We start from the raw sequence: 16,343 nt of genomic DNA, 5'->3' as shown, positions 1-16,343 counted from the left end.
ATGAATAAACATCTGCGTACTCTGCTATGAAAACATAGGTTACGAAATCGGATAACAGTAATCAGTTGCTGAATTTCGAACCCACGCATTCACTAGGTTACCTAGGAACCCAAATTACAGAGCATTGGCAGACTAGTTCTTAAGAAGAAATCCATACATACATCAGAATTCCAAACTAATTCCAGAATCATACTCAGGGCATAAGGATATGAATTATTATAAAGTATTTAAGATATCTGTGACAAATGTTGATAAAGTAAACCAATATCAAATTAAGAACCACCCCATCTTTCCAATATGACAAATCTCATAACCAGATAATAAAAGATACATATACAAAAACTAGTATGTACTTAATCAAATATCAAAAATACAACACACAACCTGAGATAAGTAGTGTATAATATTGTTAGTTCCATAGTTCCATACCAAATATCAATATTAAACCAACGTACTTGTATGAGCCTACATATTCAAATATATAAATATACAATAATCAACAACCCTTCTATGCTAAGGGGTGAGGTGCGCACTCTAAAAAATACAAGTAGGTTCTTATTAACTAGGTGATCCAACTGACAGGGTTAGTAATTAATAAGGTTGGTTCATAATAATTAAAGTGCAGCATTAATAATGAAAAAAAAAATGATAAGCTCATACATAAGAGTACTACATAAATAATTAACCTAATGATTCATACATTGGAAGTCATCTAACAACCATGCCAAAAGATAAAAATTGAGCTATGTACCTGCTCTATCTGGTGAATAAAATACTAAACTAAAATACTGAATCTTAATAAGGATCGAGCTAAAGACAAATAGAGGAAGAGGTTAGCTCAAACAACCCTATAAAGTTAATCTTCTTCCGAAGATGACGAATCAACCTCATCCATGGTGTTATCAGGCAGTAAATCCTTTATGTGAAATTGTCCAATTCGTTTGTTAGTCGAATTGTCCTTTAATTCATATACTAAAGGAGATATTACCTTCACAACCGTACAGGGAATATATTTCTGGCAAAATTTTGCCGAAATAGCATCACCCTTATTAGACTTCAAAAAGTTTCGCTTCAACACTCTATCTCCAACGAAGAATCGCAGATCTCTTTTCCTCACGTTATACTGCTGCTGGTTCCTGAGATACGAAGGTTTTAACTTCTTCCGAATGTCAGAAAAAATTTGAGGTAGAGTCTGGAGATCATCTAAGTGATGAAGGTTATCGGATATCTGAGGGAGATTTGTGGAAGTGTCTGAAATTGCACCAAAATAGTCACCAGATAAAGCAACATGTCTACCAAAATTGAAATATGCAGGAGAACATTGGGTAACCTCATGGACAGAGGTCCTTATGGCTTGAGCTATGGAATGGATATATTGATCCCAAGCTCTGTGATCTGGGAATGTATAGGACCTTAGGGCTGTGACAATACTGCAATTCACTCTCTCAGTATGATTGGCTTGAGGATGGTAGGCAGCATTATAGAAGGTCTTCTGAACCTTATATTTAGTTAGAAGGTCTTTAAAAGCCTTCGAAATAAACTGAGGACCATTGTCACATGACACAATTTGGGGAACACCAAACAACAAAAAGACTTGTTCCTCTAAATATTTCAAAATTGCTGGAGTTGTGGCCTGACGAAGAGGACAAACTAAAGGAAATTTGGTGAAATAATCCACAACTACCAAGCAATAAGTATTACCCTTATAACTACGAGGATAAGGTCCAATGAGATCCAACGAGATTATCTGCCAAGGAAAATTAATATTCCTAAAGGATCCCATGAGTCCAGCTTGTGGTAAATTACTGGGTTTACAAGTTGCACAAACTATACACTTAGAGATATACCTTTTGATAGACTTGCGCATGCCAGGCCAATAATATAATTCGGTAATTCGATTAAAAGTTTTATAAAAACCAAAATGTCCAGCAGTAACTTCATCATGAAACATACGTAAGATGTTCTCCCTATTTGGCGTAGGTACAACTATTTTCCAATCTGACATATTGGATAAGGCCTCCATAGGACTTAAGATATGTTTGTAGAGTACATTGTTCTCTACCTTAAAATCAGGATAATTTTGTGGGTCTTGAGTAACCCTATCAATCATATTCTGATACCACTCGTCAGGAGTTAAGGTGGACAAATCTAAGACATTAAGATCATGGACACGGGAAAGAGCATCAGCAACCACTACACCGTTGGCCTTTCGATGAACAATCTTATAGGAATAGGCAGCCAGTTTGCATATCCATCGGGAAAGTCTCTGAGATGGGTTTGTCATACTATGAAGCCATAACAAGGAACTATGGTCCGTAATTATAGTGAAATTACGACCCTCTAAATAATAACGGAATGCTTCTAACCCATGTATGATAGCTAAGAGTTCTTTCTCCGTGGTGGAATAGTTTTTCTGTGCCTTATTCAATTTCTTACTCGTGTAAGCTATGGGATGTTCCGAGCCATCTTTCAACTGGAACAATACGCCACCAGAAGCAGTATTAGAGCAATCAGTCATCAAATAAAAATGCTCATTAGAATTAGGTGACATCATGACTGGTGCGCTAGTTAAAGCCTCTTTAACGCGCCTAAAAGCTTCATCGGCCTCAGGAGTCCAAGTAATGGTCTGCCCCTTTTTCCTGTTCTTCAAAAGATCAGTAAGAGGTGACAACAAGGTAGAGTACGAAGGTACAAACCGGCGATAATATCCACACATTCCCAATATCCTACGGACTTGGGTGGTGGTCTTAGGTATAGGAAAATTCTTAATAGCAACTATTTTCTCAGGATCTCATCTCAGGATCTTTCTCTGATTCTCTTTAAAACTGTCTCGTTATAAATAATAGTGTAACAAAAATAAGAAAACTTCTGTTGGAGTGAAAGTAAAAAGCAAGATATACTCCAACAGAAGTAAGGAAAAAAAAAAAGAAAAGACTATAGGAATAAAAATGAAGAGAGAGAGTGGGGTGTGTGTAAAGAGGTGGGGTGAAGTGGCTTCTACGTTGAGAAGCCGCAATAGGAAAAATACTACTAAAGTGCAGTAGTACTGAAGAAAGGGGGATTAGAAGGGATAGAAGTAGAAGTGGGAAGAGACAGAGGCAAACTGAATAGAGTTGGCTAGCTATAGATGCAAGAGAGCAACTTGACATTCAAGGATGGATACGGCTCGTTTGCATGCCTGTCGAAGAACATAAGCTCTATATAGATAGTAATGATGACTAAAAGATGAAATAATAAAATAAGAATAATGTACTGAAACTGAATGAAGATGGATAATTGCTAAAGACGAACAAAATAAATAAATCTAACAAATCATGGGCGCCATGAAAATGATCTTCGATCATTTTCCCAGGTATCTTATACTGCTGTCAAATATTTATTTGTTTTGCATATCAATTATTTTTTTTCCATTTTTGAATTTAATATATTTACTATTTAACAGCAGTGTAAGATACCTGGAAGTTTGGTCCATTCCAACTTCTGGCGCCCATAATTCAGTCTATTTTATTTATCTTCTATATTCTTCTATTTTTATTATATTATTATATTTATCTAATTTATTTTCTGAACATATATTTTTATCTTAAGATTTCCCTTTTCTAGTCATCATCTCTCTTTAGGTTGAGCTACTGTTCTTCGACAGGCATGCAAATGAGCCGTACCCATCCTTGAGTGTCAAGCTGTTCTTTTGCATCTCTTTCTAGCCAATTCTATTTAGTTTGCCTCTGTCTCCCCATACTTCTATTATCAGTTCCTCACCCACTTACCCATTTCACCTTAGCATTCTAGTTCTACAAATACTACTGCAAAGTAGTATTTTTATTACAAACTTAAATAGTAGAACCTAAAAGAAAACGTTTGAACACTGTGCCGTCACTTTTCAGTGGCACATGCGAAGACAGTGGCGCATCAAACTTTCCACTTATGGACGGGATAAATAAATTAAAAGTTACCCTCCCTTACTAACAGAATTAATTTTTTTTATTTTTTTAAGTTCTATGTGATTAACACATAGGATTCAGCGTAATTTTAACCCACCACCACCTTCCCCCTGCCCCCACCATCAAAAACTTCATTTTTGGTTTTTATTTTTTTTTTTTTTTGGTGGGATTCAATCAATTTTAAAATTTCAAAAAATTCACACGCATAGCTGAGGCTTTTATAAAACACGCCTATTTTTTATAGACCCATAGGTAGAGTGTACATAACCTCAAAAAATTAAAAGAAATTTTTTTTTCAAAAAAGCGTATAACTCTTTTTGAGGAATAACTGCAGGTCTAATTCTTTCTTAATCTTGTGTGTTTTATCAAACACTATATTTTTAATTTGTTTCAGATTTTTCCGTAAGGCCGTAATTCTGTGTAACCTTCAAAAATCCGAAAAACTGTTTTTTGGGGGGTTTTGGGGGATTTTCCCTATTTTATAGACATCATATTATATCAAATCAATTTTGTTTTTGTAGGTTATATGTAACTTGAAATAACTGAGTCCTTTAGAATATTTAAAAATCAGAAAAACACGTTCAAACCCCACAAAACCCCCTTAAAAAACAGTTTTTTGGATTTTTGAAGGTGACCAGCGTTACAGAACAATCTGAAAAAAATTAAAAATATAGTGTTTGATAAAATACACAAGACTAAGAAAAAATTAGATCTGCAGTTATCCCCAAAAAAAAGTTTTATACTTTTTTCCAAAAAAAAAAAATTTAAAATTTTTTTGAGGTTATGTACACTCCACCTACAGGTCTATAAAAAATAGACGTGTTTTATAAAAGCCTTAACAATGCGTGTGAATTTTTTGAAATTTTAAAATTGACTTCATCCCACCAAAAACAAAAATAAAATCGAAAAATAAAGTTTTTGATGGTGGGGGCAGGGAGAAGGGGTGGTGGGTTAAAGTTACAATGAATCTTATGTCTTAATCACATATAACTTAAAAAATGAAAAAAATTAAATTCTGGTAATGAGGGAGAGTATTTTTTAATTTATGTATCCCGTCCATAAGTGAAAAGTTTGATGCGCCACTGTAGACGCATGTGCCACTGAAAAGTGACGGCACAGTGCTCAAACGTTTTCTTTTAGGTTCTACTATTTAAGTTATAGGGTCCCGTCGTGCCTAAAATGATTAAGAAATTTCACCTATAGCGGCTCTTAGTCTATTAGGCTTTATTAACATTTTCTTTTTTGATTCATTTGCTCATGTTAGATGATAGAAAGTTGGGATAGCCATGCTGATCGCCAACGATAGGCACCTTAGAAGAAGAAGATGATAAAAAAGTTAGGTATGTTAACAACTAGCCATGTTTTAAAACATGGCTATTTAATTAACAATTTAATGAATGTCAAATTGTTAACAGTCAAAAGTGTCTGGTTTGTTGCAAAAAGTAGTAGATTTATTGTTTAAAGTTTCAATTAGGTTCGTATTTTTTTGTTGTTTGATAGAAATGGAATGCGCTACAAGGAATTTGACCCGCGATGAGTGTGTTCAAGCGCTGACCTTACATAGCGAAGGACTTAGCTACCATGCTATCGCCTCCTTATGTTGCTAGCAATTTTTTGTTAATGCACGATAATACAAGACCTCACGTTCACGAATTGTAACCGAATATTTACAACAGGTAAATCTTCGGACTTTGAATTGGCCATTGCATAGGCCATCTTAACTGGATCGAACATTTGTCAGACATAATTGGCAGAAGACTACGACAGCGTTTGCCACCTCCTAGAACCTTACAAGAGGTAGAAGCAGCAGCTCTCGAGATTTGGAATGATATTGATCAAAACCAAATAGCATACCTCATTTGTAATATAAAAGTATACAGCGTGTCTACTTAAGTTGGAAACATATGGGAAACTTTTTTATTATTAATTTTACGAAAAAAAGTTATTCTTTATAAAAAGTTCTGCATGCCCCAAAACCTAAGATTCAATCATCAGATATCAAATTTTCTCAATATTATACGAGGTATGTCAAAAAATATGAACTTCGGTCAAGGGTAAAGTACCTTTATTTCTCTCAATATCGAAAATTCTTATGATAAAAAGTTGTTTGGAATTAAAAACTTAGATCAAATATGCAATTTCATGCTTCTAATTGAAAGAAAAAATAAAAAAAATTTCTCAAATTTATGGATACCCAACATCGTTTTTAATTATTACAAATATGATAACTCGTTTATTATTCATTTTACGAAAAAAAGTTATTCTTCATAAAAAGCTTTCCATGGTCTAAAATCTAAGACACAACCATGATATATCAACTTTTATTAATTTTATACGAGGTGTGTCAAAAAATATGAAATTTGCTCAAGATTATAGTACCTTTATATTTCACAATATTTCAATTAGAAGGATGTAGTTGCATATTGAAACATAGCTTTTCATTCTAAACAACTTTTTAAATAACCATTTTCAATATTGTGAAAAATAAAGGTACTTTACTCTTGAGTGAAATTCATATTTTTTGACATACCTCGTATAAAATAAATAAAATGTGATATCTGATGGTTGCATCTTCGGCCTTAGGAAATACAGAGCTTTTTATAAAGAATACCTTTTTTTCGTAGAAGTAATAATAAAAGAGTTATCGTATGTGTAATAAATAAAAACGAAGTTAGTATCAATAAATTTGAGAAAAATTGGGAAAATATTTTTTTCCAATTAGAAGCATGTAATTGCATATTTGATCTTAGTTATTATTTCCAAACAACTTTTCATAATAAGAATTTTCGATATTGAGAGAAATAAAGGTACTTTACTCTTGAACGAAGTTCATATTTTTTGACATACCTCGTATAATATTGACAAAATTTGATATCTGATGATTGAATCTTAGGTTTTAGAGCATGCAGAACTTTTTATAAAGAATAACTTTTTTTCGTAAAATGAATAACAAAAAAGTTTCCCATATGTTTCCAACTTAAGTAGACACGCTGTATTATCGAACACAAGCGATTGGATCAAAAAACAAAATGTTAAGAGAGCCTAAGGCTACAATTAAAATTTAATTTAAATGTTTTATATATGCTAGAATATTCCACAGCTTCCACAATATTCCACTTCTAGAGACATCTAACGTGTATAATTCATCGAGTGAGTCGATTTTTTTGCTCCCAAGTGTATTATTACCCCCAGAAATTGGGTACATCAAATTCTGATTATTCTGTGTAATTCTGCATTATTTCTATGAGTGTATTAGTGTTTCATCTGAGTGTATTGGTTGCTTTAAATGTTATCGTAATATTGCACTTGTAGACCAGGGTAATAAGATGGAAATAGACCATGTTCGGGACACTCAAAGATCCAGGTAGCTGACTTCTCTTTTAGATATTGTAGACCTATAGGAAGAAAACTTACCTGTTTCTTGCCTAAAGTTTGCGTACGTTTTTTAATGATTAATAATTTAGTGCAAAAATCGCGATTTTTTCGAGTTAAACAGTTGACATAAAACTACAAAATTTAATTTTTTAGAACATTGAAAAACCTTCAAAATGCCGATTTTTGGAAATTAAAAAGTTAATTTGTTGCTACGCAAACTGCAAAATAAGTGAAAATCGTTATTTGTTAATAACTTTTACTAAAACTACTTTAGAACTTTAGGGTTTCACCCAAAGTTGTGTATTGGGGTACTTAACAAACCCTTAAAATTTGAGACCGATCCATTAATTAGTTTAAAAGTTATTCTATTTGTTTATCCCAGAAACCTTTATTTTGCAATAACATACGACAGAAAATAATGAAGATAAGGCAATTCTGCGTATGTCAAATGAAAGTAGAAAAGTGATACTATCAAAATGTACTAAAAAATGATAAAAAATTATCTTATATAGTCAAAAATAGTAACGCTAAATTTTTGAAATTTTGTAGTTTATAAATATTTAGAACAATTTTAAAAATATTGTCCATAGAAAAAATCATTTTACATATTCGAAAAGTTGGTATTCTACACGAATTTTTAAAAATGTTGTTCAGGTGGTGACTAGTCACGGTAAGTGAAGGGGGAGCTGGGAGCCGACAAATGCACGAGTTCAAAAACTAAAAAAGGCAACTTAAAACTACTATCATTTGCTATATCTCGGGATCTACTGAATATATTTTGATCTTTCTTTTTTAATTTGTATGTAATTTATCTGTACATTACAAATATGTAATTTGTCTATTTGCAATTTGACATTTATTAATTAATAAACAATCTAATTTGTTTAAACAATTTTTGAACAAATAATTTTTCCCCAAAATCCATGTTTTTTATCAGACTATTATTATTAATCATAGAAAAAGTTGTTCTGAAACTATTTTCTTGTGGCATTTTTATAATCAAATATATTCAAATGGGAAATAAGCCACAATTGTGGCTTATTTCCCATTTGAATATACTTGATTATAGAAAAAGTTAAGCTGTACTTTAAAATAAATAAATTATCTTCAATAAATAATTATCTAATAAAAATTATTTATTTATTAAAGTGAACTTTAACGTTTTGTATGATCATTAATGATACTATGATTAAAAAAATAGATTTTTGTAAAAAAATATTTTTTCAAGAATTGTTTAAACAAATTAGACTGATTATTAATTAATAAATTTATAAACAAATTGCATATTTGTAATGTACGTAGAAATTGCATAAACATTAAAAAAAGAAAGATGAAAATAAATTGAGTTGATCCGGAGATACAGAAAATTGTATTAGTTGGAAATTGCTTTTTCGGTATTTTAACTCGGTGGTCATAGGTTCCCCTAGTAACCCTTTGAACTACAATGTTGAAAAATCGTAGAGGGTGCTGTGAAAATACAATGTTTATGCAAATTTAAAAAAAAAAATACAAATCCCATTATTTAAAATGATATCAATGAAATTCCTTAATTATTATAAACAAATTAGCTGTGAATTAAAAAAAAACAAATTTCTAACTTTGTCCCTAATGAACCCAGGCTACATTTTTTTATATGAAAATTCGTGTTAAAATACTAGCTTTCCGAATATATAAAAAGATTTTTCCTACGGACAATATTTGTCAAGTTATTCTAAATAGTCCTGTTGCCAGGGGGTACAACGGCCTCCTTAATTCAGGTGGACTTACCCAAGTTTTTTTTATGTATTTTGACCTGTAGAACAGGAATTTTTTGGGTAACAGTTGATCCGGATGTCGATAAGATTGTTATAAATAAAGTACTTGAGGAATTACATAACAGCGATTTCTCGCAAAACAAAACATTTTTTTGTATTTTTTGGGTGATTCTCAGCAAAAAATGGTCTTACAAGTTTTTTCATAGGATGCATAGTTTTCGAGATAAACGCGCTTGAACTTTCAAAAAATCGAAAAAGTGCAATTTTTAAACCGGAATAACTTTTGATTAAAAAATAAAATGAATTCTGCTTACTGCATTTGAAAGTTCAAGTCAAATTCTATCGGTTTTGATTATTTGCATTGCTAAAAATTAAGTTTTTATTTGTTAAACAAAGCTATAAACACATAGTGTTTCCCGTGCCCAATGCATGCGTTTTAATGTAAGTAATATACGTAGAAATTCTGTATGCGCGCCTACTCGTTCGATTTCAAATTAGAAATGCATTGAAAACATAATTCAATCACTATGTGTTTATAGCTTTGTTTAACAATGAAAAAATTAATTTTTAGCAATGAAAATAATTAAAACCGATAGAATTTGACTTGAACTTTCAAATGCGGTAAGCAGAATTACTATTTTATTTTTCAATCAAAAGTTATTCAGGTTCAAAAATTGCAATTTTTCGATTTTATGAAAGTTCAACCGCGGTTATGTCGAAAACTATGCATCCTACGAAAAAACTTCTAAAAACATTTTTTGCTTAGAATGACCCAAAAAATATAAAAAAATGTTTTGTTTTGCGAAAAATCGCTGTTATGCAATTCCTCAAGTTCTTTGTTTATAACAATCTTATCGACATCCGGATCGACTGTTACCCAAAACATTCGTGTTCTACAGGTCAAAATACATAACGAAAACTTGGGTAAGTCCATCTGAATTAAGGTGGCCGTTGTACCCCTACTGACTGGCGACAGGACTAAAATGTTTATAAACTACAAAATTTCAAAAATTTGGCATTAGAATTTTTGATTATATTGATTAATTTTTTCATCTTTTTTTAATACATTTTGATACTATCAGTCTTCTACTTTTGTTTGGCATACTCAGAATTGCCCAATGTTTATTATTTTCTGTCTTATGTTATGGCAAAATAAATGTCTCTGGGATAAACAAATAGAATAACTTTTAAACTAATGAATGGATTGGTCTCAAATTTTGAGGGTTTGTTAAGTACCAAAATAACCAAAATAACCAGGGTGAAACCCTAAAATTCTAAGTTAAATTTAGTAAAAGTTATTAACAAATATCGATTTTCATTTATTTTGCAATTTGTGAAGCAACAAATTACCTTTTTAACTTTCAAAAATCGGTATTTTGAAGGTTTTTTAATGTTCTAAAACATTAAATTTTGTGGTTTTATGTCAATTGTTTAGCTTCTGAATAGGGTGCAAAAAATCGAAAAAATTGCGATTTGTGCAATAAATTGTTAATAATTAAAAAACGGACACGAACTCTAGGCAGGAAACAGGTACGTGTTCTTCCTATAGGTCTACAATAACTAAAAAAGTAGTCAGCTACCTGGATCTTTGAATGTCCTGAGAAAATCCTTATTACCCTGGACTATTGTTTCCTATTCTTAATAAAGGAACAGTAGGAGATTATTTCCAAAATAGTATTAAGGTTACTGGGACGATCACGAAAATGATGGAATGACAATATATCTGCACGTTGCAAAAGTTACAAATAATATAAAATTTGTTTTTTCATTATTTCGAAAAGTTTCTCATGCACCGACTATAATAGAGCACATAGAAGCCACCTCCCACGCACCGGTACGTTTAAAATCTGTGCACTGTACGTAACTTGAAAGTTTAGCAACTAACTAACTAACTTCACCTTGTTATGAGCACTTACACCATACTGTTATTTTTATAAAAAATTCAAGCTCAACAATTTTCCCAGTCTCGCCTAAAGAAGTATAAATTCAATAAAAACGAAAAATGACGTCAAAGTCAAAGTTTTCAATCTAACAAAATATTTAAAAAAAATTGCTGACAAATTGCTGATGCTGAAGCAAAGAAGACATGAGGGAATTCTAAAATTTGCAATTCACAACCCCGTCTGTTCAGTGTGGTAAACTCCAACAGAAAATGGACCTATGTTGCTCAATAGGAGTAATACAAATAGAAAATAAAAAATAAAATGGAATATATTTTTATTTGAAAAATGACGTATTTGATGGATTGCGGGAGGGGGAAGAGGATGTGGATTAAAATTGCGCTGTCTTTTTTATTCACATATAATGTAAAAAAATTGAATTTGGGAGTGAGGGTGTTTTGACTATCTTTGTACCCTTTAATTATTTATCCCGTCCATAATGGTAGGGAGCCCAAGCAGGGATTTTTGCAGTAACTCGAGCGCGTCAGATTATCATATGGGGAGAATCCTGGTAACCTGTAGATGTACATCTACTTCTAAACACAGGGGCGTTCGTTAAGGGGGGGGCGAAAAAAAAACCTATCCTTAGAAAAACTCGAAATCGTCAGATTAAGATAAAGTAAGTGAAGTACATGCAAAACAGTCTATATTTCAAAAACCTGACGATTTGGGCGGGGCGTAAGGAAATGGGTGAGTCGCAAAGTTAAACAAGAAAAAAGCGAATATTTCGCGAAATGAACGATATATCTAAAAACTAAAAGCTACGTGCTCAATATTAGTCAAAAATCTATCGAATGATAACAAAGCCGACTCCCCACGGAGAGGGGTGGGGGTAAATTAAAAATTTTAAATACGAATCCCGCGATATTTCGCGAAATGAACATCAGATCGAAAAACTAAAACATACACTTATTAAATATATTTGAAAAATCTATCGAATGGCACCAAACACGATCCCCCGCGGAGGTGGTGTGAGGGGTTACTTTAAAATTTTAAATAGGAACCCCAATTTTTATTACAGATTCGGATTCCTTACTTAAAAATAAGTAACTTTTATTTGAAACATTTTTTCGAATTATGGATAAAAGGCTGATGCTGAAGCAAAGAAAACATGAGGGAATGCTAAAATTTGCAATTCACAACCCCGTCTGTTCAGCGTGGTAAATTCCAACGGAAAATGAACCTATGTTGCTCAACAGGAGTAATACCAATTAATAGAAAATAAAAAATAAAAGGGAATATATTTTTATTTGAAACATGACGTATTTGATGGATTGCGGGAGGGGGAAGAGGATGTGGGTTAAAATTGCGCTGTCTTTTTTATTCACATAGAATCTAAAAAAATTTAATTTGGGAGTGAGGGTGTTTTGACTATATTTGTATCCTTTAATTATTTATCCCGTCCATAATGGCAGGGGAGCCCAAGCGAGGATTTTTGCAGTAACTCGAGCGCGTCAGATTATCATATGGGGAGAATCCTGGTAACCTGTAGATGTATATCTACCATATATTGGTTCTAAACACAGGAGCGTTCGTTAAGGAGGTGCCGAAAAAAAACCTATCCTTAGAAAAACTCGAAATCGTCAGATTAAGACAAGGTAAGTTAAGTACATGCAAAACAGTCTATATTTCAAAAATCTGACGATTTGGGTGGGGCGTAAGGAAATGGGTGAGTCACAAAGTTTCACAAGAAAAAAGCGAATATTTCGCGAAATGAATGATATATCTAAAAACTAAAAGCTACGTGCTCAATAATTGTCAAAAATCTATCGAATGATAACAAAGCCGACTCCCCACGGAGAGGGGTGGGGGTAAATTAAAAATTTTAAATACGAATCCCGCGATATTTCGCGAAATGAACATCAGATCGAAAAACTGAAACATACACTTATTAAATATATTTGAAAAATCTATCGAATGGCACCAAACACGATCCCCCACGGAGGTGGTGTGAGGGGTTACTTTAAAATTTTAAATAGGAACCCCAATTTTTATTACAGATTCGGATTCCTTACTTAAAAATAAGTAACTTTTATTTAAAACATTTTTTCGAATTATGGATAAAAGGCTGATGCTGAAGCAAAGAAGACATGAGGGAATTCTAAAATTTGCAATTCACAACCCCGTCTGTTCAGCGTGGTAAATTCCAACGGAAAATGGACCTATGTTGCTCAATAGGAGTAATACTAATAGAAAATAAAAAATAAAATGGAATATATTTTTATTTGAAAAATGACGTATTTGATGGATTGCGGGAGGGGGAAGAGGATGTGGGTTAAAATTGCGCTGTCTTTTTTATTCACATAGAATGTAAAAAAATTGAATTTGGGAGTGAGGGTGTTTTGACTATATTTGTCTCCTTTAATTATTTATCCCGTCCATAATGGTAGGGGAGCCCAAGCGAGGATTTTTGCAGTAACTCGAGCGCGTCAGATTATCATATGGGGAGAATCCTGGTAACCTGTAAATGTACATCTACCATATATTGGTTCTAAACACAGGGGCGTTCGTTAAGGGGGGGGGCGAAAAAAAATCATATCCTTAGAAAAACTCGAAATCGTCAGATTAAGATACGGTAAGTTAAGTACATGGAAAACAGTATATATTTCAAAAATCTGACGATTTGTGTGGGGCGTAAGGAAATGGGTGAGTCACAAAGTTTCACAAGAAAAAAGCGAATATTTCGCGAAATGAACGATATATGTAAAAACTAAAAGCTACGTGCTCAATATTTGTCAAAAATCTATCGAATGATAACAAAGACGACTCCCCACGGAGAGGGGTAAATTAAAAATTTTAAATACGAATCCCGCAATATTTCGCGAAATGAACATCAGATCGAAAAACTGAAAAATACACTTATTAAATATATTTGAAAAATCTATCGAATGGTACCAAACACAACCCCCCACGGAGGTGGGGTGGGGGGTACTTAAAAATTTTAAATAGGAACCCCAATTTTTTATTGCAGATTCGGATTCCTTACTTAAAAATAAGTAACTTCTATATTAGAAACATTTTTTCGAATTATGAATAAAAGGCGCTATAATCGGAAAAAACGATTGTTGGAAATGGAAAATTAAATTTAAAATGGGAAGTCCCCACTAAAATGGAAAACTTTACTTAACTTTTTTTTGTTTTAAAACCTACTCTTCACGACCCAATAGGTCCCCAAAGAGCTTGAGTGACTGCACATTTAGCATACTTTCCTCCCCTACTATAAGTGGAAAGTTTTATTTTCCAGTGTCAACGCATGTGCCACTGAAAATTGACGGCCTCATACGTTTTCTTTTAGGTTCTACTATTTAAGTTATGAAATCTTACGGTGCCTAAACTGATTAGCAAATTTTGAGGGAAATGAAAATGCGATGATCCGAATAGATACTGAACACAAGTACTGTTGTATTTAGTTCTATTCGTAGTGTAGTTTACTAAGACAAATAGGCTGGGATGACTGGTTTATATGCAGTGCATTTCCAATTAGAAATATGTAATGGTTAAAGAATGGATGGATGGTAAAATATAACAGAAAGAAGTTGTAGACGACGATAAGTAAGTAAATAAAACTTATATTTATATAAGTATTATATAATATATAATGGTATTATAATATAATGGTAAAACAGATTGTTTATATCTAAAAGTATTTTGTTAATGTTGCTTACTTGCACATGGACATGGCTCCACAACGACAGCAACTATTTCTTTTGGCTTAGGATCTTCATAATTCCTAACTGGCATGACGACGCTTGGAACTTGCACTAAGTTGTCTTCACCAATAGTAGCTGACTTACTTAAACAAGCAAAACTAATAATGTATAGAAATATTGGAATTGGCTTCATGGTAATCCAAACTATAATTTTGCAATATGTAAAGTTGTTTTAAACTATTGAAACAGTTTTTAGCTAGTTTAACAATGCTATTTCTTATCAGTTCAAACGAATGTTGCGCATAATCTTGATCCTTAGAAAGATTATTATTCGTTTAATCTTTGTTTTAATTTAATTTTGATAAAATGTTTGGTTTAGTAGGAGTCAGAGCAAGAACATATTGCATAAATAATTTTTTACATTCACAATTATCATAAATAACAGTTTGGAAAAAGAGAAAAAATATACGACAATAATTTTGAAATTAAATAAAAGTACTTATTAAAGCAATTTAAAATATATAAAAATAAAATTATACAAGAACGAAAATGAGTGTAGAAGTCACTACTCCATTATAACAACAAAATAAAATATTGCTTAAAACAAAATTGTAGATTCGTAGGGAAACTGGTAATAATACTTCAAAGATTGCAAAACAAGATAGCGCACTCACTTCGTTATGAGTAAAACCTTTTTTATTAAGGGGAAACAGTAGCGATCAACAGGTAGCAAAAACGCGTTCCAAGATTACGGCTGTAATTTTGAATATTTTTTCGAGATATTTGGCACACGTATTCGTAATATAATAAAGAATGGCGGTACAGAGCCCAATTTGAAAAATATATTAATATGTGGAAATTACTCTGTAATTAAATACAATATTAAAAAAACGAGCCTGTACCGCCATTAAGAAGAACAAAAAAATACACTTTCTTCAAATAAACTTTTTTATCCGATGCCTAAATTTTGTGTCATTTTGGAACTACTAAAATTGTTTATTTCATTAGTAGTTCCAAAATGACACAAAATCTAGGCATCGGATAAAAAGTTTATTTGAAGAAAGTGTATTTTTTTGTTCATCTTAATGGCGGTACAGGCTCGTTTTTTAATATTGTATTTAATTACAGAGTAATTTCCACATATTAAAATATTTTTCAAATTGGGCTCTGTACCGCCATTCTTTATTATATTACGAATACGTGTGCCAAATATCTCGAAAAAACATTCAAAATTACAGCCGCAATCTTAGAACGCGTTTTGGCTACCTGTTGATCGCTACTGTTTCCTCTTAAACGCTTTTCTTTACTTCAATTGTTTGCATCAAATCTTTAGACGTTAATTTGACTGACTTTTTTTCATTGAAAATTTGCAGACATAAGCATCGCGGGAACAATACACGAATAGTCAATAAAAAAATGTATTCATGTTTCTTAATTGTTTAAATAAAAAAAAACTAAAAAATTAATAACCATTTTCAATTTCGTTGCAAAACTAAAATACAGCCGCACTATATTCCAGTCCAATCAGAGAATGCAGCAAGCACCTCTACCTGTTTCGAAACTTATTATTCTCTCATCAGGAGGCACATAATATGCTGCTCTCTCTGACCCAACTAGGACAAACCCCGGCGTGCAGTCACGGATTGCAACGAACGAAATGGTATAGATGCCCTAGCAGCAACT

The 16,343-nt window shown here is 32.3% G+C and overlaps 1 protein-coding gene across 1 annotated transcript in view; it reads right to left on the bottom strand.

Annotated features, from left to right (window-relative positions):
* The window catches only part of LOC126881211 (uncharacterized), a 30,948-nt gene extending 15,990 nt beyond the window's left edge, over positions 1-14,958 (bottom strand). Inside the window, exon 1 of the mRNA XM_050645320.1 lies at positions 14,676-14,958. Coding sequence (XP_050501277.1) covers positions 14,676-14,853 — 178 coding nt within the window. The 5' untranslated portion in view covers positions 14,854-14,958. The remainder of the gene's footprint in view (positions 1-14,675) is intronic.
* Between the last annotated feature and the right edge of the window lie 1,385 nt (positions 14,959-16,343).

This window comes from Diabrotica virgifera, chromosome 1 (assembly GCF_917563875.1).
Source record: "Diabrotica virgifera virgifera chromosome 1, PGI_DIABVI_V3a".
Taxonomy (NCBI): domain Eukaryota; kingdom Metazoa; phylum Arthropoda; class Insecta; order Coleoptera; family Chrysomelidae; genus Diabrotica; species Diabrotica virgifera.
The sequence above is the reverse complement of the archived record's forward strand: the minus strand, read 5'-3'. Positions and strand labels throughout refer to the sequence as shown.